The 23,311-nt window shown below is 44.9% G+C and overlaps 1 protein-coding gene across 1 annotated transcript in view; it reads right to left on the bottom strand.

The window, feature by feature from the left end:
- CDK6 (cyclin dependent kinase 6) overlaps window positions 1-19,284 on the bottom strand; it is a 181,409-nt gene extending 162,125 nt beyond the window's left edge. The window contains exon 1 of the mRNA XM_077809408.1: window positions 19,052-19,284. Within this exon, the coding sequence (XP_077665534.1) occupies window positions 19,052-19,284 (233 nt within the window). The remainder of the gene's footprint in view (window positions 1-19,051) is intronic.
- Between the last annotated feature and the right edge of the window lie 4,027 nt (window positions 19,285-23,311).

Below are 23,311 nucleotides of genomic sequence, written 5' to 3'. Positions count from 1 at the left end.
TCCACTTAATGTGAACCATACTAATTTTATATCTTTCTAGTTTTTTAATGCAAGTGTTGTACAGTACCAAGTCAGATGCCTTACAGAAGTTTAAGTATATTACATCAACACTATTAACTCCCTCAAACAAACTTGTAAATCTTATCTTTTTTTTAATAAGTTAGTTTGGTAGGATCTATTTTCCATAAACCCATGTTGATTGGCATTAATTATATTACCCTTCTTTAATTCTTTATGAATCAAGTCCCATGTCAGCCGCTCCATTATCATGCCCAGGATTATCCCATTTACCCTTTTTAAATATTGGCACGTTAGTTTCTTCCAATCTTTTGGAACTTCCCCATTGTTCAGAGACTTCCTAAAAAGCAACATTAATGGTCTAGTGAGGTCCTCAGCCACCTCTTTTAGAACTCCTAGGGTATGGCTACACTATGAAATTAGGTCAATCTTATAGAAGTCGATTTTTAGAAATCAATTTTATATAGTCGATTGCTTATGTCCACACTAAGCGCATTAAGTCGGTGGAGTGCGTCCACAGTACCGTGGCTAGTGTCTACTTTCAGAGCACTGCACTGTGGGTAGCTACCCCACAGTTCCCGCAGTCACCGCTGCCCATTGGAATTCTGGGTTGAGCTCCCAATGCCTGATGGGGCAACAACATTGTCACGGGTGGTTTTGGGTACATGTCGTCAGTTGCCCCTCCCTCCATGAAAGCAACAGCAGACAAATCGTTTCGCACCTTTTTTCCGTGCAGAGGCCATACTGCTGTTAGCAGATGGTGCAGTAGGACCGCTAACCGTCGTCGTCATCATAGAATCATAGAATATCAGGGTTGGAAGGGACCTCAGGAGGTCATCTAGTCCAACCCCCTGCTCAAAGCAGTACCAATCCCCAATTAAATCATCCCAGCCAGGGCTTTGTCAAGCCTGACCTTAAAAACCTCAAAGGAAGGAGATTCCATCACCTTCCTAGCTAACGCATTCCAGTGTTTCACCACCCTCCTAGTGAAAAAGTTTTTCCTAATATCCAACTTAAACCTCCCTACTGCAACTTGAGACCATTACTCCTTGTTCTGTCATCTGCTACCACTGAGAACAGCCTAGATCCATCCTCTTTGGAACCCCCTTTCAGGTAGTTGAAAGCAGCTATCAAATTCCCCCTCATTCTTCTCTTCCATAGACTAAACATCCCCAGTTCCCTCAGCCTCTCCTCATAACTCATGTGTTCTAGTCCCCTAATCACTTTTGTTGCCCTCCGCTGGACTCTTTCCAATTTTCCTACATCCTTCTTGTAGTGTGGGGCCCAAAACTGGACACAGTACTCCAGATGAGGCCTCACCAGTGTCGAATAGAGGGGAATGATCACATCCTCGATCTGCTGGCAATGCCCCTACTTATACAGCCCAAAATGCCATTTGGCAACAAGGGCACACTGTTGACTCATATCCAGCTTCTCGTCCATTGTAACCCCTAGGTCCTTTTCTGCAGAACTGCTGCCGAGCCATTCGGTACCTACTCTGTAGTGGTGCATTGGATTCTTCCGTCCTAAGTGCAGGACTCTGCACTTGTCCTTATTGAACCTCATCAGATTTCTTTTGGCCCAATCCTCATATTTGTCTAGGTCCCTCTGTAGCCTATCCCTACCCTCCAGCGTATCTACCTCTCCTCCCAGTTTAGTGTCATCTGCAAACTTGCTGAGGCTGCAATCCACACCATCCTCCAGATCATTTATGAAGATATTGAACAAAACCAGCCCAAGGACCGACCCTTGGGGCACTCCACTTGATACCAGCTGCCAACTAGACAAGGAGCCATTGATCACTATCGTTGAGCCCGACAATCTAGCCAGCTTTCTATCCACCTTATAGTCCATTCATCCAGCCCATACTTCTTTAACTTGCTGGCAAGAATACTGTGGGAGACAGTGTCAAAAGCTTTGCTAAAGTCAAGGAACAACACGTCCACTGCTTTCCCTTCATCCACAGAGCCAGTTATCTTGTCATAGAAGGCAATTAGATTACATTAGATTAGTCAGGCATGACTTGCCCTTGGTGAATCCATGCTGACTGTTCCTGATCACTTTCCTCTCCTCTAAGTGCTACAGAATTGATTCCTGGAGGACCTACATCCACCTCTTCCGCTGCAACTCTGCTCTGCTGCTTTTGTCTCAATAGCGAATTTCTCCATGTTGTCTGTCATGTGCTCCCGGGTACCGGTGTTCTTCCTCAGAAAATGTGCGTGGTGCTAACCATCGTCCTCCTCCGCTTCCACTGCAACTCTGCTCTCCTGGTGCCATGAATCCACCTCACAGGTCCTCTCATCGTTCTGTATAAATATCTATTCTCATGGCCTCCATCGTCATCCACCACTTCCGCTGCAACTCTGCTCTCCTGCAGATGCCTGATCAGCTCACCGCTGCTGTTGTGAGCATTGAAAACACTTCATGCATTATCCTGCAGTATGTGCAGAACCTGCAAAAGCAGGCAATGAGGCGACGACAGCGCGATCACAGAAGTGATGAGGATATGGACACAGACTTCTCTCAAAGCACAGGCCCTGGCAATTTGGACATCATGGTGGTAATGGGGCAGGTTCACGCCGTGGAAAGCTGATTCTGGGCTCGGGAAACAAGCACTGACTGGTGGAACTGCATAGTGTTGCGGGTCTGGGATGATTCCCAGTGGCTGCGAAACTTTTGCATCCATAAAGGCACTTTCATGGAACTTTGTGACTTGCTTTCCCCTGCCCTGAAGCACAAGAATACCAAGATGAGAGCAGCCCTCACAGTTCACAAGCAAGTGGTGATAGCCCTCTGGAAGCTTGCAACGCCAGACAGCTACCAGTCAGTCGGGAATCAATTTGGAGTGGGCAAATCTACTGTGGGGGCTGCTGTGATCCAAGCAGCCAACGCAATCATTGAGCTGCTGCTTTCAAGGATACTGACTCTGGGAAATGTGCAAGTCATAGTGGATGGCTTTGCTACAATGGGGTTCCCTAACTGTGGTGGGGTGATAGACAGAACACATATCCCTATTTTGAGACCGGACCACCTTGGCAGCCAGTACATAAACTGCAAGGGGTACTTTTCAATGGTGCTGCAAGCACTGGTGGATCACAAGGGACGTTTCACCGACATCAACATGGGATAGCTGGGAAAGGTGAAAGACGCTCGCATCTTCAGGAACTCTGGTCTGTTGCAGAAAGGAAGAAAGGAAGCTGTAGGAAGGAACTTACTTCCCAGAGCAGAAAATTACTGTTGGGGATGTTGAAATGCCTATAGTTATCCTTGGGGACCCAGCCTACCCCTTAATGCCATGGCTCATGAAGCCATACACAGGCACCCTGGACAGTACTAAGGAGCAGTTCAACTATAGGCTGAGCAAGTGCAGAATGGTGGTAGAATGTGCATTTGGACGTTTAAAAGCACGCTGGTGCAGTTTACTGACTAGCTTAGACCTCTGCAAAACCAATATTCCCACTGTTATTGCTGCTTCCTGTGTGCTCCACAATATCTGTGAGAGTAAGGGGGAGACATTTATGGCGGGGTGGGAGGTTGAGGCAAATCACCTGGAGGACGATTACGCACAGCCAGACACCAGAGCGATTAGAAGAGCACAACTAGGTGCCTTGCTCATCAGAGAAGCTTTGAAAACCAGTTTCATGACTGGCCAGGCTACGGTATGACAGTTCTGTGTGTTCTGTTTGTTTCTCCTTGATGAAAACCCACCCGCTTGGTTGACTCTACTTCCCTGTAAGCCAACTGACCTCCCCCCTTCGATCACCGCTTTCAGAGGCAATAAAGTGCATGATTTTGAAACAATAATGACTCTTTTTTCCCCCTATTTGTGTGATGAATTAATACTCGCAAGATAGCCCGGGAGGGGTGGGTGAGGAGGGAAGCACCAGGTGGGGTGGTGGATGAGGGGAGGAGGGAAGGATAAGGTCACACTACAGTTCAAAAACTTATTGAATGCCAGCCTTCTGTTGCTTGGGCAATCCTCTGGGGTGGAGTGGCTGGGTGCCCGTAGCCTCCCCCCGCATGTTCTTGGGCGTCTGAGTGAGGAGGATATGGAAGTTGGGGAGGAGGGCAGGCAGTTATACAGGGGCTGCAGTGGCAGTCTGTGCTCCTGCTGTCTTTCCTGCAGTTCCACCAGACACCTGAGCATGTCAGTTTGCTCCCCCATTAGGCTCAGCATTGCATCCTGCCTTCTCTCATCGCATTCACTTAACGCTTTCCTGGACTCTGCCATTGTTTGCCTCCACGCATTCTGCTGAGCTCTTTCAGTGCTGGAGGACTGCATGAGCTCTGAGAACATGTCATCACAAGTGCGTTTTTTTCACCTTCTAATCTGCGTTAGCCTCTGGGACAGAGATGATAGGGGGAGCGTAGAAACATTTACAGCTGCAGGAGGAAAAAAAAGGGAGAGTAGTATTTAAAAAGATACATTTTAGAGAACAAAAGGAAGACTATTTCATACTGAAGCAAGCGATTCACATTACATAGCACATGTGCTTTTAGTACAAGGTCGCATTTTGCGTCTTATATTGAGTGCCTGCCGGTTTGGTGTGAGACATCACACATGTTCGGCTGGGCAACAGAATTCAGCTTGCAGGCAGCCATGGTAAGGCAAAGGGTTTCGGCTTCTTCAACCTTCATAACATGTGGGAATGGTTTCAAACAGCAGCACCCTCCTTTCCCATACCAAGCAAAGCCTGCTGGGTTGGCCATATAAAAGGAGGGGCTGCAGATTTAGGGTGAATGTGCAGCACAACCCAACCTAACCCCGCCCCCCCCGCACCCAATTCGCTTCATCCCCACCCCACCACCACCGCGTGGCTAGTATCAGGGAAGATCCCTGTCAGCCAAATGCGAATAGCTCAGCATGAACGGGCCTCCTCCCACTGCATGGCTAACAGCAGGGATGATTTCTTTTCAGCCAGCAAGAACGGGCACCTCTGAATGTCCCCTTAAACAAATTTCCCGTATTTGAACAAGGTAACCATGAATGATATCACTCTCCTGAGGTGAACACAAAGAGATAAAGAACGGATGTTGCTTGAATGCCACCAAAGCCCAGGCCCATTCGCTACAATACTTCCTTCTGCAATGATTCCAGACTACGTGCTATTGGCTTGGTGTGGTAAAAGTGTCCTATCGTGGAGGACTGAATAAGGCTGACCTCCCCAGAAACCTGCAAAGCCTTTTAGAGTACCTCCAGGAGAACTTCATGGACATGTCCCTGGAGGATTTCCGCTCCATCCCCAGACATGGTAACAGACTTTTCCAGTAGTTATACTGGCCGCAAATGCATCCCAAGTCTTCAGGGCAAATTAATCATTAAACACGCTTGCTTTTAAACCCTGTATTATATTTACAAAGGTACACTTACCAGAGGTGCCTTCTCAGGCTTCATGGTCAGGGAGCCCGCCTTGGGAGGGTTGGGAGGGTATTGGCTCCAGGGTGATGAACGGTTCCTGGCTGCCGAGGAGAAGGGATTCTCCACTTGCCTGCTGTATGCTAGCCTCAACCTCCTTCTCATCCACAAAATCCTCATCCCTGTAGCGTGAGAATACCCCCTTGCAGGTGTCCACGGACAGTGGTGGGGTAGTGGTAGGGGCACTCCCTAGAATTGCATGCAGCTCATCATAAAAGCGGCATGTATGGGGCTCTGACCCAGAGCGACCGTTTGCATCCTTTGTTTTTTGGTAGGCTTGCCTCAGCTCCTTAACTTTCATGCGGCACTGCTGTGTGTACCTCTGTCCATCATGCCCTTGGAGATTTTGGCAAATATACTGGCATTTCCTCTTTTGGAACAGAGTTCTGTCTGCATGGATTCTTCTCCCCATACAGCGATCAGATCCAGTACCTCCTGTTCGGTCCATGCTGGAGCTCTTTTGCAATTCTGGGACTCCATGGTCACCTGTGCTGATCAGCTCATCACGCTGGCCAAACAGAAAATGAAATTCAAAAGTTCCCAGGGCTTTTCCTGTCTACCGGGCCAGTACATCTGAGTTGAGAGTGCTGTCCAGAGCAGTAATAATGGAACACTCTGGGATAAATCCAGGAGGCCAAAACCCGTCCAAATGCATCCACACTACCTCAAATTCGACCGAGCAAGGTTGATTTTAGCGCTACTCCCCTCACCGGAGAGGAGTACAGAATCGATTTTAAGAGCCCTTTAAGTCGACAAAAGAGGCTTGGTCGTATGCAGGGTTAAATCGACCTAACGCTGCTAAATTCGACCTAAACTCATAATGTAGACCAGGGCCTAGATGCAAGTTATCCAAGTAAGGTTGTAAAATCCCCATCACTGGATATTTTTAAGATCTGGTTAAACACACACATATCAGGAATAACCTAGTATAATCTTGGGCCTGCCCCAATGTGAACTAGATGACCTCTCTAGGTCCATTCCAGCCCTACATTTCTATGGTTTTATGAAAATGACTGCTGTATGCTGAAGTCTGGGGTCCAGAAGTAGGAGCAAGGAGAGCCATCCATGGCCTCCCCTTCTGCCCGCACCATTTACCCTTCTGCCCTTTTTATGCCAAGAACACACAAGACACAGCGCATGAGTTAGGAGTGTATACATCATATGGACTCATCTACTCCTCTGCCATTACCTCATTTTTACTACCTGATGTGACAAAGTTCCTCCTCTGCCTTGGTGGGCCCTGCGCTTATTGGCAGATTTGCTCTCCTTAGAGATTCATGGCAGCCCTCAGTTTGGCCACTTTCATGGCTCAAATCTGCTGGTCGCTCAGCTAACCTCATCACTGGCCAGCATGGGGAAAAGGAAGAAGAACAATCCCCGCAGTCTCTGATGATCCACCAAGTGGGTCGGGGAACATACCAGAGACCTTCCCCTCTGGTGGAACCCACAGCCCAGGTCAACACCTCCTGTGTCTGATCAGGAGTTGGGAGGTTGTGGGGGGAACCCAGGCCCGCCCTCTACTCTGGGTTCCAGCCCAGGGCCCTGTGGATTGCAGCTGTCTAGAGTGTTTCCTGTAACAGCTACGTGACAGCTACAATTCCCTGGGCTACTTCCCCATGGCCTCCTCCCAACACCTTCTTTATCCTCACCACAGGACCTTCCTCCTGATGTCTGATAACGCTTGTACTCCTCAGTCCTCCAGCAGTACACCTTCCTACTCTCAGCTCCTGGTGCCACTTGCTCCCAGCTCCTTGCACACACACCTCACTGACTGAAGTGAGGTCCTTTTTAAACCAGGTACCCTGATTAGCCTTAATTGATTCTAGCAGCTTCCCAATTGGCTCCAGGTGTCCTAATTAGCCGCCTGCCTTAACTGGTTCTAGCAAGTTCCTGAGTGTTCTGAAATAGTCCCTGTTATTTTACACAGGGAAAAGGGACCTGCTTAATCTGAGACTAATGTATCTACCTTCGACCACTCTCTTGTAGCCATCTGGCATGACCCTGTCACACAGAATAGAGTAGGTATCATCCAGCAAACTCTGTAAAGGCTGATGCAAAGAAATAGGGTCCTCTGTAATATCCTTTTTCTCCTTGATTGCTTCCTTTATTTCCTGGTGGTCCAGCATGCCCACTGATTTCCTCAGGGATCCTGCTTCTCATATACTAAAAGAATTTTTGTTATTAATTTCATATCTTTGTCTATGGGTTCTTCAAATTCCCTACTAGCCATCCTAATTTCCATCTGACATTTTACTTGCCATAATTTATGCTCCTGCCTGTGGGCCTCATTTGGGCTACATTTCTATTTCTCAAAGGATGCTTGTGTGGCTTGAATACCCTCTTGAACCGTACAATTTAACCATATCGTTTTTGCATGGTCGCCCTGTTTCATTTAAGGATATACATGCCTTCTGTGACTATGTTATGAAACCCTTAAGTAGCTGCCATGATAACTCTAAGCATGTTAATTCCCTAATGTTGACTTTAGGGCCTTTTTGAACAGCTCTCTCATTTTTCTTAAGCCCCTCCTTTCTAAAGTTTAGCATCACTGTGCTAGTTTTTTGGTACAGTCCCCTTCTGAAAGATACTGAATTTAATTATATTGTGAACAGTTACTTAATGGTTCAATATTTCTTAAACCAACTCCTGTGAGTTATGAAGGACTATGTTGAGAATATCCTCTCTTCCTCTGTACACTAGAACTTGCTGCTCAAAGCAGCAACCATTTAATGTGTCAAGAACACTTTTCTTTAAATGTTACCCTTTATTTGTCCAGTTTATATGTGGGTAGTTGATGTCACCCATGTCTACTGTTTTATTAGAGACTGAAGAGGCATCTGAGTGTAACATTGCACACTCAATATCCTTTTCTTGATCTGGAGACTGGTAGAACAACCAAACGAGTATATTTGTATTTTTATGACTTGGGATTTTTATTTACACAGATTTTGCAGCACTGTCTTTTCCACTCACAATTTTATCTCATTACATTCTATGGAATCTTTAGGATACATTGCTACTGCTTCACCTCCTGTAAAGTATATAGCCAGATATCACAACATCCCAGCAATTTTTGTCATTTCACTACATTTCAGAAATGGCTCATGAAGATGTCCTTGTTAGGCATTCTAATAACTTATTTTGGCTTTAAGCTTTTTGCATTGTGTACAGACAAGTATAGTTTTTATTTTGGGTCAAATGTTTTATTGTCCAACTCCCCATTACTTTCCCCAAATGTACTACTGTGATATCAACTTATCCCTCCTCCAGTTCCTGTAATTTCTGTCTTTATCTCTTACTACTCGATAGAGAGTTCTTTTTGTATTATTGACATCCCTAACAGATGTTTTAGTCCAATTTAATAAAATAAACAAAGAGAGAGAGAGACACTGACTTCTAGAGGATATAGGAACATGAACAATAAGCAACAATAAGATAACCTGGCTTGCTGTTTAAAATTAAATTACAATGTTAGTGGATAAAGGGAACATGGTGGACATGATATATTTAGGCTGAAATTTTCAAGGGGGCTGAAGGGAGTTAGGCGCTCAACTCAACTCCTTTGGGCCCCTTTGAAAATCCCAACCTTGGAGATTAATGAAGTGTTGATCTTGCAAAAAATCTAATTCTCATAATTAGTTCAAACAAAGATAGATGTATTGAAAACTTTCTGGTAGGTATTAAGTAAAGGGTAATGATAAACAGCAATGTATCAAGTTGATGGGAGGTTTCTAATGAGAAACCACAGGGACTGGTATTCTGTTGTGCCTTTATTACAAATCCGAAAGACTGAATAAGCAGCATATTTGCAGATGATGGTAAATTGTGCTATTGCATATTGTCACTGAAGATAAACATAAAAGAAACTAGAGTGTTTATAAATATGAGAGAACAAACAGTGAGATTCAATTTGGAAAAATGCAACTCACTGCCTATGGGAAAAAATAACGAAAGACAATGATATTCAATGTCAGGGAGAAAACTGGATATCAGTAATGCTGAGAACGATCTAGAGATAATAGTGAGCAACCAATTAGACAGAAGTTTACAATGTGATATGGCAACCAAAAAGGCTAGCGCAATTCCAGACTGTAGATACAGAAATATTCCTTCACAGAATAAGGAGGCATATATAAGGGCACCACATTACCAGAAAGATAAACCAATTAGAAAATTCAGCAAAAAGCATCAAATGATTAGTGCGCTGAAAGGATTTACATAAAGGTTAAAAATACAGCATAGTAGCTATAGCTTAAGAAGTGGGCAGGATAACATAAGTTTTCAAATACTTGATGACTGGAAATATTAAGGTGGGAGAATAATTACTTATGGTTTTAAAAAGGGATGTAAGTGGGAGTAATGGAGTAGGATTTAAAAAAGGGAAAAAGTTGGTGGAATATCAGAAAAAACTTCCAGATGTGACATCTATTATATTGTAGAATAGTTGCTCGAGGAAAGGGAACCCAATAACTTGGGACATTTAAAATTTGACTAGACAATTCCCTAGGGAATATATATTTGGATTTCTGATTTAGCTGGAAAATGTGTAAAAATGTATGCATCTCTGGAGTAGCTACCTATCTCAGGGGGCTCAAAATGATAAGTACTATATTGCCAGTTATGCTCATTCAGCAGGCTCAAGATCCTCCTGTTTCTGACACAAGATAGGACTAACCTAAACCTTCTGATTTTGGTCAAACAAGCCTCAATTTGGGAGCATGAAGGCAGAAAATCCAGCATTTTCTGGACGACGTTGTCCAGTACTAGTGTTGCAGGGGTAGGCTCCAAACTTTCTCAGGAAACACATACTGGGATTCTAGAATTCCGCAAATGTTGATCTGGGGGAATTATTTGGTCATCAATGAGGAAAATTTAAACAAAAATTAGCTATTAGTATAATTTTAAGAATGTCATTTATCTCTGCTAAAGTAAAATGCTTAAAATACGGTTGCCATTTACATTAGGGAAGAGAGAGGGGTTAGACTCAAAGCTAGAAGTATGACTGAATTATGGAACCTTATACTAATGCTACTAAAAGGATATAATTTTAGCTCTGACATGACAAGACTGCATCATAACATGTGGCAGGAGCAGGAGGTGGGACACAAAAAAAATGTATGTATTCTCTAAAAAAAACCAAAAACCTATTTTTACATAGTTATATTTTTAATTCCAAATTTTGGTGCTATGGCTTTTAGTGTTTATTAATAATGAATAGATTAAAAAATTTTTCAGGTTCTGAATTTATTTTTCCATTGAACTTTTGTTCAAAGCTTTTTTGGTAAATTAGATTTTAAAACACCTTATTATCATGCTACAGTATTTCCAACAATTTCTTGTGGCAGCTTTCACAAATACTCTTTAAAATTCCTTGCCATAAAGATGGAAGGTAAAATGTAATCATCAGTGGCTTCAGTATAAATGCTTTTTCGTACTGAGACCTAAAACCTGTGGAACAACAGCTTTATGTGGATTTTTTTGGTAAATAAATTCCACTAAGGCTGTTTCATTTCAGCCGTCAGTTGTATATCCCCTTTACCACTCCCCCACATATCTGAGTACAGTCAGTACATTCCCAACTCCCACTGCCAAATTAAAATAAAAACGCTCTTGGTCTAGAAATGATTGAGGTGGTTTGCTCTAATCAAACTAAACCAGCCAAATGTTCCTTTCAAAGGTAACTGCAGCTGTATGCAAACTACCACATCAAATGTGGGGAAAAAATAGCAATAGAATTCTATCCTTACAGTACAGTGCTGGCTCCAAAGATGAAGAGAAACAAAAGCATCAGCACAGCTAAGAATTACATTCACAAAAAGCTCCTAGAAATATGCTGACTTAAACTGTGAACAATGTATTGAAATTTCCAGTATATAAATTAGCTAATTTTGGGGAAAGGGGGGGAATTCCCTAGAAGTGTTAAATAGCAACAGATACCTTGAGTCATTTATCCTAGTGACCAGAGCGTCAACTAGATATATTAAAAAAGGAGGACTTGTGGCACCTTAGAGACTAACCAATTTATTTGTTAGAGTGCCACAAGTCCTCCTTTTCTTTTTGCGGATACAGACTAATACGGCTGCTACTCTGAAACTAGATATATTAAAAGATTTAGCTAAAACATCATAGCAAATTAAGAAAAAAAAAAAAACAGACCTGTTTCTCACTTCCTGTCTCTGTCAAAATACTTACCGTTCTGCACTGAGTAATATTGAATTTGGACTTTTAGAACAAGCTTCAATTAAACTTGTAATGATTCATCTGTATGTAGAATTTGTCAGTTAAATCATTAAACATGGGAAATTCCTGCAAAGATGAATTCATGGTGGGTTTAGCTTTCAATCTGCTTCACTAAAAACAAACCAGTTACTTGTTTCTGTTAAACTAGCAGGACATAAAGAATAACAGCATTCAGACAAGGGTGCTCTGAACTATTTTCAAAACACAATAGGCACAATTTATTGTAGGTGCAATTCCATTGATACTAGTGAATTGGTATAATTTGGACAAACCTTCATTTTGGTAACTTAAGTCATCTCCTGGTTGACTTTTAGGGCAGAGACCTGTTGTTGTCTTATATGTCAATAAGACACCTAGTTTAAGCTCTATGATTCCAGTAGCATCACCATGATGACGCACATCATCTCAATGAGCAATCCTGTTGAATTCAGCATGAGTAGGGATGATATAATTGGTCCTTACATAAATAAGAACTTTGATTTCAAAAAATAATTTTGAGGAATATTTTGTTACCTTTACTTTTCTAAGGCTCGAATGTATAAGTAAGCAAATTAAAACAACTCAACAATATGGATGGGACATGACTAATGGTATTTTTATGGCACACACATTAGTGTCAGTTAATTAACAAACATTCGTGTTCTCATCACGTGAACAGCTCATGATATAAAGTTTTCTAGTGTGAGGGATATTTTTACCACACTATATCATTCTCCATGGAAACTTTCACTAAAAACATGTTAATTACACTCACTCAAAAAAGCTTGTACTCACCCCATGCAAGTGGATTTTCCAAGCCTTGAACTATATCTTCAACCTCCTTTTCCTTATTCAGCCTTATCTTGCCCCTGCTTCTCATGGATATGTATTCAAGCTTCATCATCACTTACTTAGTCTATTTGTAAACACACTACACACACAGGTAGAATAGATGGTCATTTGGGATCTCCCTAAGTGCCTATTATCTGAACTACAGGGGTTTCAAACTGATTGCATGAGGTTTTCCCTCTTATTTCAGGAATTGGGGCCATATCCCCTGTCCTCATTTACCTTTACAGGCTTCTCCAAATCCTAGCCATCTGCAGATCCAATTCAAAATTGTTCTCATTGTTTCCCAAACTCTCACTTGTTCATTAATATTACAGCCACTGATTCTCTCATTTGGTTACTCTCCCTTCCTCCACTCTCGTTCTCTGCTCTCCATCTCCACATAACTTTCCAGAGTTGGGGAGGGTCGCTCTTTTCACTTTGCCCTATAAATCTGGGACTTTCTCCCTTCCTTCCAGCCACTTCCTCTCTTCAAATCTTGCCTAAGGACCATCTTGTTTGCGTTAGTTTGACTCTGAATCCCACTCATCTTTCCCTTCCCTCCCATTATTTCATACTCCCATTCTTCTCTAATTGAAACTAATGTGCAGTGATAATTACCTTTTAGTTTTACCATGCTCTTAAATTTCAGTTTCCTTTTCTTTTACTTTCCTCCATCTTTGCACATTAGCTTACCCTTTCTGCCTTTTGAGAATCTCAGATTCTGACAATATAAATGTACTAATTTCTCTCTCTCTCTCTTTAGTGGCTTGTCATACATCACATAAGGAGTTCTATAAAAAATAAATTGATTGCACAATGTTGACCTGTAGGAGTGATGTTACACACTAAAAGTTATAACATTAGTTTGGCAGTAAAAGCAAGGAAGGAAGGAAATAGAATTCACTGGAGACTACCGCCCCCTAAAATAGAACTGTTACACTTTAAAGGATGGAACTTCTGAATGGCTTCAGTAGACGGTCCTTTAAAACTTATTACCAGACAGACAGTGTTAACATCCCCACAAACTGGAAGTAGAAAACTGAATATTAGCTTCTGTTTTAAAATTCCTCTCCCACTTGTACTTGCTTTTCATCATTTTAATTAAAAAACATGAAAACAAAATGTTAATCACCCTGCAAAGGGAATCATCAAAATTCTGCAACTACATGTTCTGAATGCTGCCAATAACCAGGCTAAATAGGGGTATTCAACACCGAAAACTCTGTTATATTTTTATTGTTAGGCTCTATCCTCTATTTTTATGTGGTCCTATTACAATATAACGCCACAGGAAGCATCAGACTATTAAACACCTCTGAAATGTTGAGCTAGTCTACTGGGAGTGAAGCAAACATTGATCTTTTTCTATAGAGCTGAGGAAATAAAGTATATCTGACTTGCTGCACCCAACCTGAAGAGTGAGAACTGTGTTTTTCTCCAACAGAGCAGAGCTTGCAAAGTTGCTAATAGCGTCTTCTAATATTTTATATCCTTTGGGACAATATTAAAAGACCCCTAATCATTGCCAAATTATGCAAACAGAGTAAAAGAATGATACTTATTTGGTTTCCTATAGACTGGCTCCATGTTGCAGGGAGATCATTGAATAATGTAATGCCTCCAACTGGCTAACCCATCATGTAAGAGCTAGAGTCAATTATCTGGGCTACATGTCTTGGAAACTAACAAAAGACAGAAATGAGATTTTCAGTATTTGTGTGCTGAGTGCCCTTGTTAGTCTGGCAATTGAGGCATTCAGTCAATACAAGCTAAAGGTGCCAGAATTTTGACAATTCTTTTAACAGCAGGAGCACATTTCAGATCACCAAATTCTAATAAGGATTTGTCTATCTGGAGCTTTTAAGACCCGTTAACTCCCAACAATACTAAAAAAGCCAGAGTTCTGGGAAAGTTAAGTGCCAAGAAACAAAAATATAGGGCTTTGTGAGTTTGTTTTGTTTGCTTAAGGACCTTGAACATTCTGAACACTGCTAAAACTGTTAAATATATTGGTCTTGAAAACATTTGGAATCTAAGTAGTCCCTCTTTTGTAGCACATTCTTTAAACGCATATTTCCAGTATGAAGCCTGATTAACTTTTAACAAACTAATCGTCTGATTAATAGCAGGAAAGATATAAAATGAACACAATGTAGAGCTGAATTTAACAGTGTGATCATAAGATTTTTTACAAATCTATTACGGCAAGGAATACTCCCAGTTTTACACACAGGAATTTCCTGAATCTAATATGTCATTCATTCCTGGCAAAGTCTGTCCTTTGTCTACATGTACTTCATTTTCCCCCCAAACAGAACAGCAGTAAGTTACATAAGTGCTGGACTAATTTGTGCCAGAGTTAACTACTGTATACAATAACTTTTAATGAAGCATTTCATCTTCCTATCTGAACAGTGGGCTAGATGAGCAACTTAATCATACTACCAATTACATCTGAAGTGTTATAACACACAAAATATTTTAAAGCAATGCACGGCAAAATTTGCTCACGCAGATCTGTCTTTAGGTTTTAATAAAATGCCTTGACTCAGAGGAACTTTCATACCAGGGCAAATGTGAAAGGGAGAACATTTTCTACACAAACAAACAATCCTTTTACAGTACTTTGCTTGTAACTTTCTAAATCCCAGTTCCTACAGTTTTAAGTTATCTAGGCTCAATCCTTCAAAGTCAATGGGAATTTTGGGTGTCCAAGGACTGCAGTTTCTTTTAACTATTATAAACTCTTTCTTGTTTTCAGCCTAGCTCCTCTTTCTGCTTAATTCTGCAGTGAGGTCATAATGAAATTCACTGTCTGTTGCTGTAGAAGCAATTGTGATGTCACAGATTCAGCACTGTACTGTAGAAACATAGAGAAGATAGGCTAGGACAGAAACAACGTGAACTGAAACTCAATTAGCAAAAAACAGCATGGCTTGAAAAATATTTTTTTAATGTTATTAATGGTTATTTAAAAGTGCAGCCCACTGTGAAATTTCTGCCTAACGGGTTAAATCCTGTGCCATCCCAATGTAGAGTAATAGTCAGCTTGGGCACAAACTGTTTCTCGGGGGCTGCAGGAAGAAATACAAGCCCACTATGATAATCCTGAGTCTGCAGTAGCTCTTGTCACTTCTGCAGCACAGCTCCACAGAGACCAGTGACTGCTGAATCCATGTAGCAACAGGTCTATGCCTCCAGCATCTGGCCATCCCATGGCCCAATCATTTTTCATCCTCCTAAACACCGCTGCATGGGGACATATAGGAAAATCCCTTGCAGTGCTGGGGTCCATGACCCTGTGTGGGCTACCCAAATCCTGCTATTCCTGCACAACAGAACCACATCAGTTCCACTGGGCCTGTGGTATTTTGAAGAGGAAGAGGCAACTTCTGCTGTTAACTGAAGGTTGTATCATTTGTGGGTGTGTTGATATATATCATCTAGAGCAAGCAGATTGATGCAAATTTGTTCAGGTGCACTGATCATGTGTTGCTCAATTATCTGAAGTTTATCTACATTTTGACTCATAAAGCCATCATGAGTTCGTATTGAACAACTCATGGCTTGCACATCTCATTACTCAGACACCAGTTTCTACCTGATACTTGCACGTCACTCATAAGCCTCAGACAGACTGCTTGCAGTATTTTGAAGAAGAGAAATTTCCCCTTCACAACAATACTTGATTTTAAATGCTATTTTATTTTTTATTCTAGTTATCTGATAATGATGCAGCTTTTATCTTAGTGTTAAAATGCTGCATGTTTCACGATCTTAATTCACTAATACCGACAAGGTTCCAGTTTCTAGACTAGTTATTCACATAATAAACATTTGTAATGAACAAAATACATTTAATAACTGTGTGCAGATAGGTCTATGGAGTGAAACTACAGATCTTCATATACAATACTTCTTTTTCCAGGTGTATTTACAAAATAAAAAAAAAAGTAATCCTTTGATCTCAAGAAATGATAAGATCCTCCACTGTGCTTGGTAAAGGAATCAAAACTTTTAAATCTTTGCTCCTTCCTATACAAACAAGTCAGTCTTCATTAAAAGAAAATTATTTCAAAACACTCCAAAACTATACTTAAAACTTCACCTACTCTAAAGATACCAATGAAAACAGAGGTATGCTTTTAAACCAAATTTCTCCCATCCCAGAAGAGCTACTGCTTGAACTTGCTTTTTATTTTCTACTCCAACAGATGGAAAGAAGGTGTACTGCAGAGGTGCCAAACTCACTGGTACATAATGACCCAACCTGTCGCATCTGAAATGCTGACTGTGGCAAGCGCTGCAGGCTTCAAGAAAACGTAATTAAGTCCCGGAACATTCTTCCAGATAAATTTCTATTAAAACTAAATATTCAAAAGTACATGGTTAAGTACTTGTTGCTTGGAGGTAATGAATTATTCATTTGATCTTACAGTAAATATTTTAACTTGTAATATACCTGTAAAATACCAGATAGAGGCTGCTGTGCATTTTAATCTAAGCAAAAGAAGTCTGTATTTGCATGCTCTTTTCAGACATTTTGTTCTTTGTGATTTTGCTGAATTTAAAGTGTTCATGAAAATTGGAGGGTTCAAGAACAGAGCCTCTTCTTACTGGATCACTGTACATGGAGTGATCCCAGCAGGGACAAAAATGCCACAGGTATGTCTTATATTTAAGTATTTCCAGGATTTTAGTTTCTTCTACACAGTCTAGGCTTTCATTTAAACAGATAGAGGTCAAAAGTTTCAAATGGGGAATGTCTAAAACTAGGCACCTAAATCCATACTTACGCACCAAAATAAGTGGCCTGAAGTTCTGACCACCACCAACTCCTACTAGTGTCAACAGAAACAGCGTCCGCTCAGACAGTACACTAAATCAAGTCACTTGTTTCAGCTGCCCAACCTTAAACACCCATATCTGAAAATTTTAAACTAAGTTTCTAGTCCTCTGTATTACTAGATGGCCATCAAAAAACTGTCACTACCCAAACAACTGAACCAGCACAGTTGTGAACTCCAGTCTACACCTCACCACTAACCTCAATGAGGTCTCTGCTTGGAGTCCAGTTGAGATCTAAAAGACAAACAGTAAGGTAAAACACCCCTCCCACTTAAAAAAAAAAAATACATGGTTTTTCCTAAGCTATTTTTAGAATGTAAACCCTTTGCCTACCCAGTCCTTGGAGTAATAAGACTCTACTGCCACAATGTCTGGAAAAGAAAGAGAATGAGAGTTTCTCTATCCATTTACCTTTGCATTTTAAAAATTACTCCCAATCTCCCTTCTCCTGTTGCAGCTCCAACATGGAACCTCAACTCAAGACCCTAAAATGGGCACATGGCTCACAGCACGTACTTCATATTGTACTTTAGCTTCCCAAGCCTATAAGAGATTTGGCGTCACAAAAGTATGAACGGTCTTCATTTTGCTGTCTAATGTTGTATTATTTGAACTGATGCACAAATATTGGAGGTGTTTTTGTTAAGGTTACATTCTCACCTAAACTGCAGATCAGTGAAGTTTCACATCATCATGTACAGGTACACCTGCTATAAAACTGTCCATTTGTTAAAGTTCATAAAGTAAGATTAATGATAAACAAAGAATTCTACATATTTGAAAGAAATAACTCAAAAGAACTTTCCAAAACTCTCTCCACAATTGCAGGGCTAACCGAAATCAGCAATAAGTTTAAAATGCATAACCATTTACTAGTAAAACAATTACACAGCAGAGGACAGTTTCTATAGTTTCTATGCTTCACAAACATTCCTAGCAAAATTCCCTCTAAGTTTCTTCAAGTTTTCCAGCATCCCTGGGCACAAGCTGCAAGGATTAATAAGCCACTTAAAACTGACCTACACATTATATAAAACACAATGTTGAATATGTTAAGATATAAAGGCTTATAACAGAGGCAGTCTTTGTTCAAAAACTTAGGTTTGGGTATTCAGAATTACTAGTCACAATAAGGAAATCCTTGGGCCTTTCTTGACACTTTGGAAATAGGGCTTGCAAATTGTATTTCTGTATCTGTTAGTACAAGGCTCCCCACCCCCCGCAAATGCAGTCCTAAGTGGTCACTTCTCCTGCTTATGCTTAACACACTGAACTAGAACCCTACAAATTCCCACTCCTTGTCTAAAGTTGGTGGGAACATTACATTATCCACTGCCACTTTCATAATGAATAGGTCTGCCAAAAATCAGCTGTGTTGGGCAGAGTGGATATGCAAGACAAAGGAGTTCTCTCTTTTCATTCCCTCTCTTGTGCCTGCGGAGATCAAAGGGTATATATGGCTCCTTGCCCATTCACTCAAACACTTCTGTCATACACCTATGTCTCTGGAGATGGGTTCCTGTATGTGAGAGGCAGAGCAAAAGGATGAGGTGAGATCAGGCAGGCAGCATCCTTACCTGCCCGAAACCTCATACCACAATCCATGTATCAATTTAGTGCTCATTCGACCCATATACTCGAATTGGTATCCAGTCCACCCTTGCACCATGTACCAAAACTAGAACTCAGCTGACCATGGGTCCCATTCCAGTGCCTCACCTGACCACATTGGGGTGCTCAAAGGTCTCCAGGTGCCTCAATACTGCCACCTCACGGATGGTGGAGAGTGGCATTCCCTCCTCGCTTGTCTGTACCCGTACGCGCTTCAAGGCTACAAAACGACCTCCATTCTTCAAGTCTCGGGCCTTGAATACCTTCCCATAGGCTCCTTCACCAATCTCAGCCACACATTCATACTGCTGGTCAGCTAGGCTCATGCTGTCCTTATCCATGTTGGTGCTGCTTCTTCTCTTGTGTCTGGAGTGCCTCAGGTCCTGCTGTTGAACTGGCTGCTTCCTGCAAACTAGAACTTTGCTACTGCTGAAAATGCACTGCACACACCGTTTGCAGAGCTGCCACTGCTGGAGGAGCAGGCAGGATGATTTCACCCTCCTGCTCCCTTGTTCTGCTTCAATACAGTCCCCAAAATGCCTTCTCTCTCTCAGCCACCAGAAATTATCATAAAGACTTTGGGACCATTGTCTGGGTAAAGCCAGTTAGATCTAAGGGACAAAAAAAACCAAACATGAGAAGTTCATTAGTGCTGGGGTTGTCTCCTCTCCAGCATCATTTCTCCCTGTATATAACGTGCATCTGCTGCATCTTCAGTTCACCTACTTTACATGCTTTAATAACTGAGAAAAACAAACAGACTGACATACATTATTTCATGAGATGGATGTATGCAGGACACAATATGATGCAGATGATGGGAGCAAGTGGAATGCTGTAGGACTGCAAGACATGACCAGCACTGTATATGTTACAGAGTAGGTTCAACAATGCATAGGGAGGGGTAGCAAGTCAGTGCCAAGGCAAAGGGTGGGTACCAGCTCAGTGCTGAGGATAAGGGGTGGGATATAGTCCCAGGGCAGGGGGTACCAGCTCAGTGTTGGGGATGTGGGTTGAGTAAGCAGTCCTACAGAAGCAGGTAGCAGCTCAGTGACAAGGACGGTCAGAGTCCTAGGGCAGGGGATAGCAGCTCAGTGATGGGAGGGCAGAGTCCCAAGGTGAGGAAGAGTCCAGGGGAGGGAGTAGCAGGTCAGTGACAGGGGTAGGGGTGGGGATGTGCCCAGGGGAGGGGGTAGCAAGTCAGTGACGGGGGCAAGAGGGGAGTGCCCAGGGGAGGGGATAGCAGATCAGTGACGGGGGTGGGGAAGTGCCCAGGGGAGGAGGTAGCAGATCAGTGACGGGGGTGGGGAAGTGCCCAGGGGAGGAGGTAGCAGATCAGTGATGAAGGTGGGGATGGGGGTGGGGAAGTGCCCAGGGGAGGGGGTAGCAGGTCAGTGACGGGGGGAGTGCCCAGGGGAGGGGTAGCAGGTCAGTGACGGGGGTAGGGGTGGAGATGTGCCCAGGGGAGGGGGTAGCAGGTCAGTGACGGGGGCAAGAGGGGAGTGCCCAGGGGAGGGGGTAGCAGGTCAGTGACGGAGATGGGGGTGGGGAAGTGCCCAGGGGAGGGGGTAGCAGGTCAGTGACGGGGGGAGTGCCCAGGGGAGGGGTAGCAGGTCAGTGACGGGGGGAGGGGTGGGGATGTGCCCAGGGGAGGGGGTAGCAGGTCAGTGACGGAGATGGGGGTGGGGAAGTGCCCAGGGGAGGGGTAGCAGGTCAGTGACGGGGGGAGGGGTGGGGATGTGCCCAGGGGAGGGGGTAGCAGGTCAGTGACGGGGGGAGTGCCCAGGGGAGGGGTAGCAGGTCAGTGACGGGGGGAGTGCCCAGGGGAGGGGTAGCAGGTCAGTGACGGGGGGAGGGGTGGGGATGTGCCCAGGGGAGGGGGTAGCAGGTCAGTGACGGGGGCAAGAGGGGAGTGCCCAGGGGAGGGGGTAGCAGGTCAGTGACGGAGATGGGGGTGGGGAAGTGCCCAGGGGAGGGGTAGCAGGTCAGTGACGGGGGGAGGGGTGGGGATGTGCCCAGGGGAGGGGGTAGCAGGTCAGTGACGGGGGCAAGAGGGGAGTGCCCAGGGGAGGGGGTAGCAGGTCAGTGACGGAGATGGGGGTGGGGAAGTGCCCAGGGGAGGGGGTAGCAGGTCAGTGACGGAGATGGGGGTGGGGAAGTGCCCAGGGAGGGGGTAGCAGGTCAGTACCCGGAGGGACAGCAGAAACGCCCCCAGCCAGTGGGCAAGGGAGTCCCGCGGGGGAGGAAGCGGCTCAGCGCCCTGCCCCGCGGAAGGGAGGCACCGCCTGGCTCCGGGAGCAGCAGCTGGCTGCCCAGCCCTAGGGAAGAACGTCCCGCGAGGCCAGGCCGCTGCGTGCCTCAGGCGGAGGGGCGCCCCCGCTGGCGGGACTGCTCTGTGCCTCCCACGGCGCGCGTGTGAGGTCGGGGAGAAGGGGCCTGGCGGCGGCGTGCGCCTCAGGCTCCGCGCGCCCCACGGCGGCGCTTAGTAGCGATCCAAGGGATCGGCCAGAGCCGCTATTGCTGAACCGCCGAGCGCTGCGCCCATGGAAAGTTACTGCACGGAGAAGAATGCGTGCACCGGAGGGGGAGCCCCCAAACAGCCCCCACCACCGGGGAAGCCCGCAGGCGGAGCCCCCAGACACCCCACCACCACCAGGCCAAGGCGCCCGCAGTGGGAGCCCCCAGACAACCCCCACCACCAGGGCTGCATGCGCAGAATCATCCCCTAGAAACAAACGTCTTCTTATGACTGCATGCTCGGGAAATCCCCTCGTACAAATCTCCCACCAAGAATGCTTGCGAGATTGGGTGGGGGGGGGGAGGAAGAAGGGCAAAACCACCCCCCGAGTAAAAATGCGTGCAAGGAGGGCCCCCCAAAGCAACCCCGAATCGGGATGCATGCGGCAGCAGACGAGGACTCCCCCGACAAGAAGCACTGGGGGATCCCCCTGAAACACCCGAAAATAGAACACAGGCGTGAACGGCCCCCCCAACACAGACTCGTGCCCAGGCAACATGCACGGCGGTTCCCTCCCCCCCGAATACATGCAGGAGGGGGGCGGCAGAAACTGTACCCCTACCGCCAGGGCTGAACGTCTTGGTGTGGGGGGGGGGGCACACTGCAGGCTCCCCAGAAAGCCCCAGTCACACCGACCAAGGAAGAGAAGCCCCCTTAGCCACAAAACCACCCAGCCGGGCAGGGGCTGTCTGCGGGGCGTTCGCAGTAACACTATATGGCAGGAGAAGCACATGGCCACTTCCAATTACCTGCTCCGCTCCACAGCTGCCCCGATCGGCGCACGAGCCCCAGATAAGCTTCCGCGGGGGGGGGAAATAACCTTCCCCGAGGCAAACCTCCCATTCGATTACCGCGAGCGAAGACCCCAACCGGGTAATAAATATTCACATGATGATGCCGCCAGCAGGTCTCTGCCGCGGCAGCCCAGGCCACACAGGTAGCTGCAGCAGCTGCTCCTCCTCGGCTCTGCTGCTGCCCTCAGCTCGCATCCTCCTGCAGCAGCCTGGCAGCACCTTCCTGCCAAGGGATCTTTAACTCAGAACCAGATCGGCTTCGGCCTCCCACCCCCACCCCTGCCTGGGAAAATAAAAATAAAAGCGACTCAGCGTCCCGTGTTCACCAGGCTGCAGCTGATCAAAGCCCTGCAGGCTGCACCACGCAGCTCCCCCGTGTGCGGGGCTCGTAAACCAGCCCTCCGCGCCGCCCGCTGCTGCTGCTCCTCCAGCCTCTGTCGGCTCCTGCTTGCTCTGAGAACAGCGGCGGCAGCGCAGCTCGCACCCCCCCCCCCCCCGCCCACCCCCTCAACTTTTTTTCCCCTCGCTTTCCCACGCTGGCTGAATGTGACTTGACCCCGTTTCAAAAAAGTTTGACATAGTGCTTTAACATTTCCGCATTCCTCCCCGACTACAAAGGCTGCAGCCGCCTCCTTCTGCTTTCTGTCTCTGCTCTCTGTCTTCACACTCAATGAAATCCTTCATGTGCCTCTGCCAAAGGCAGCCACATACCGCAAGGGTCGCCGCTAGCGCAACTGCCAGAGGCATGCACCCCGGGGGTGGGTGGGGGGGAGACATCATTAGGGAGCAAAAACCTTAAGGTGATTCTTATTTGCACTGAGGCAGCGTCAAAGGACCCCCGTCCTAACTGGGGCACTGTTGTGCTAGGTGCTGTATAAACATAATTATTTATACTACAGGAGCCCCCAAGGCCTGATTCAGAGGTAGGGCCTCATATGCAAGAGCAGTGCAAACACCTAATAATCGATATTACTACTTAGGCTTTTAGTGCTTTTCATTCACAGATCTCAAAGGAAGCATGGTCCCAGCAAGAAGATCGTTATTAGTATTTGCTAA

The sequence above is a fragment of the Eretmochelys imbricata genome, chromosome 2, assembly GCF_965152235.1.
Source record: "Eretmochelys imbricata isolate rEreImb1 chromosome 2, rEreImb1.hap1, whole genome shotgun sequence".
Classification (NCBI taxonomy): domain Eukaryota; kingdom Metazoa; phylum Chordata; order Testudines; family Cheloniidae; genus Eretmochelys; species Eretmochelys imbricata.
This window is presented reverse-complemented; position numbering and strand designations above follow the sequence as displayed.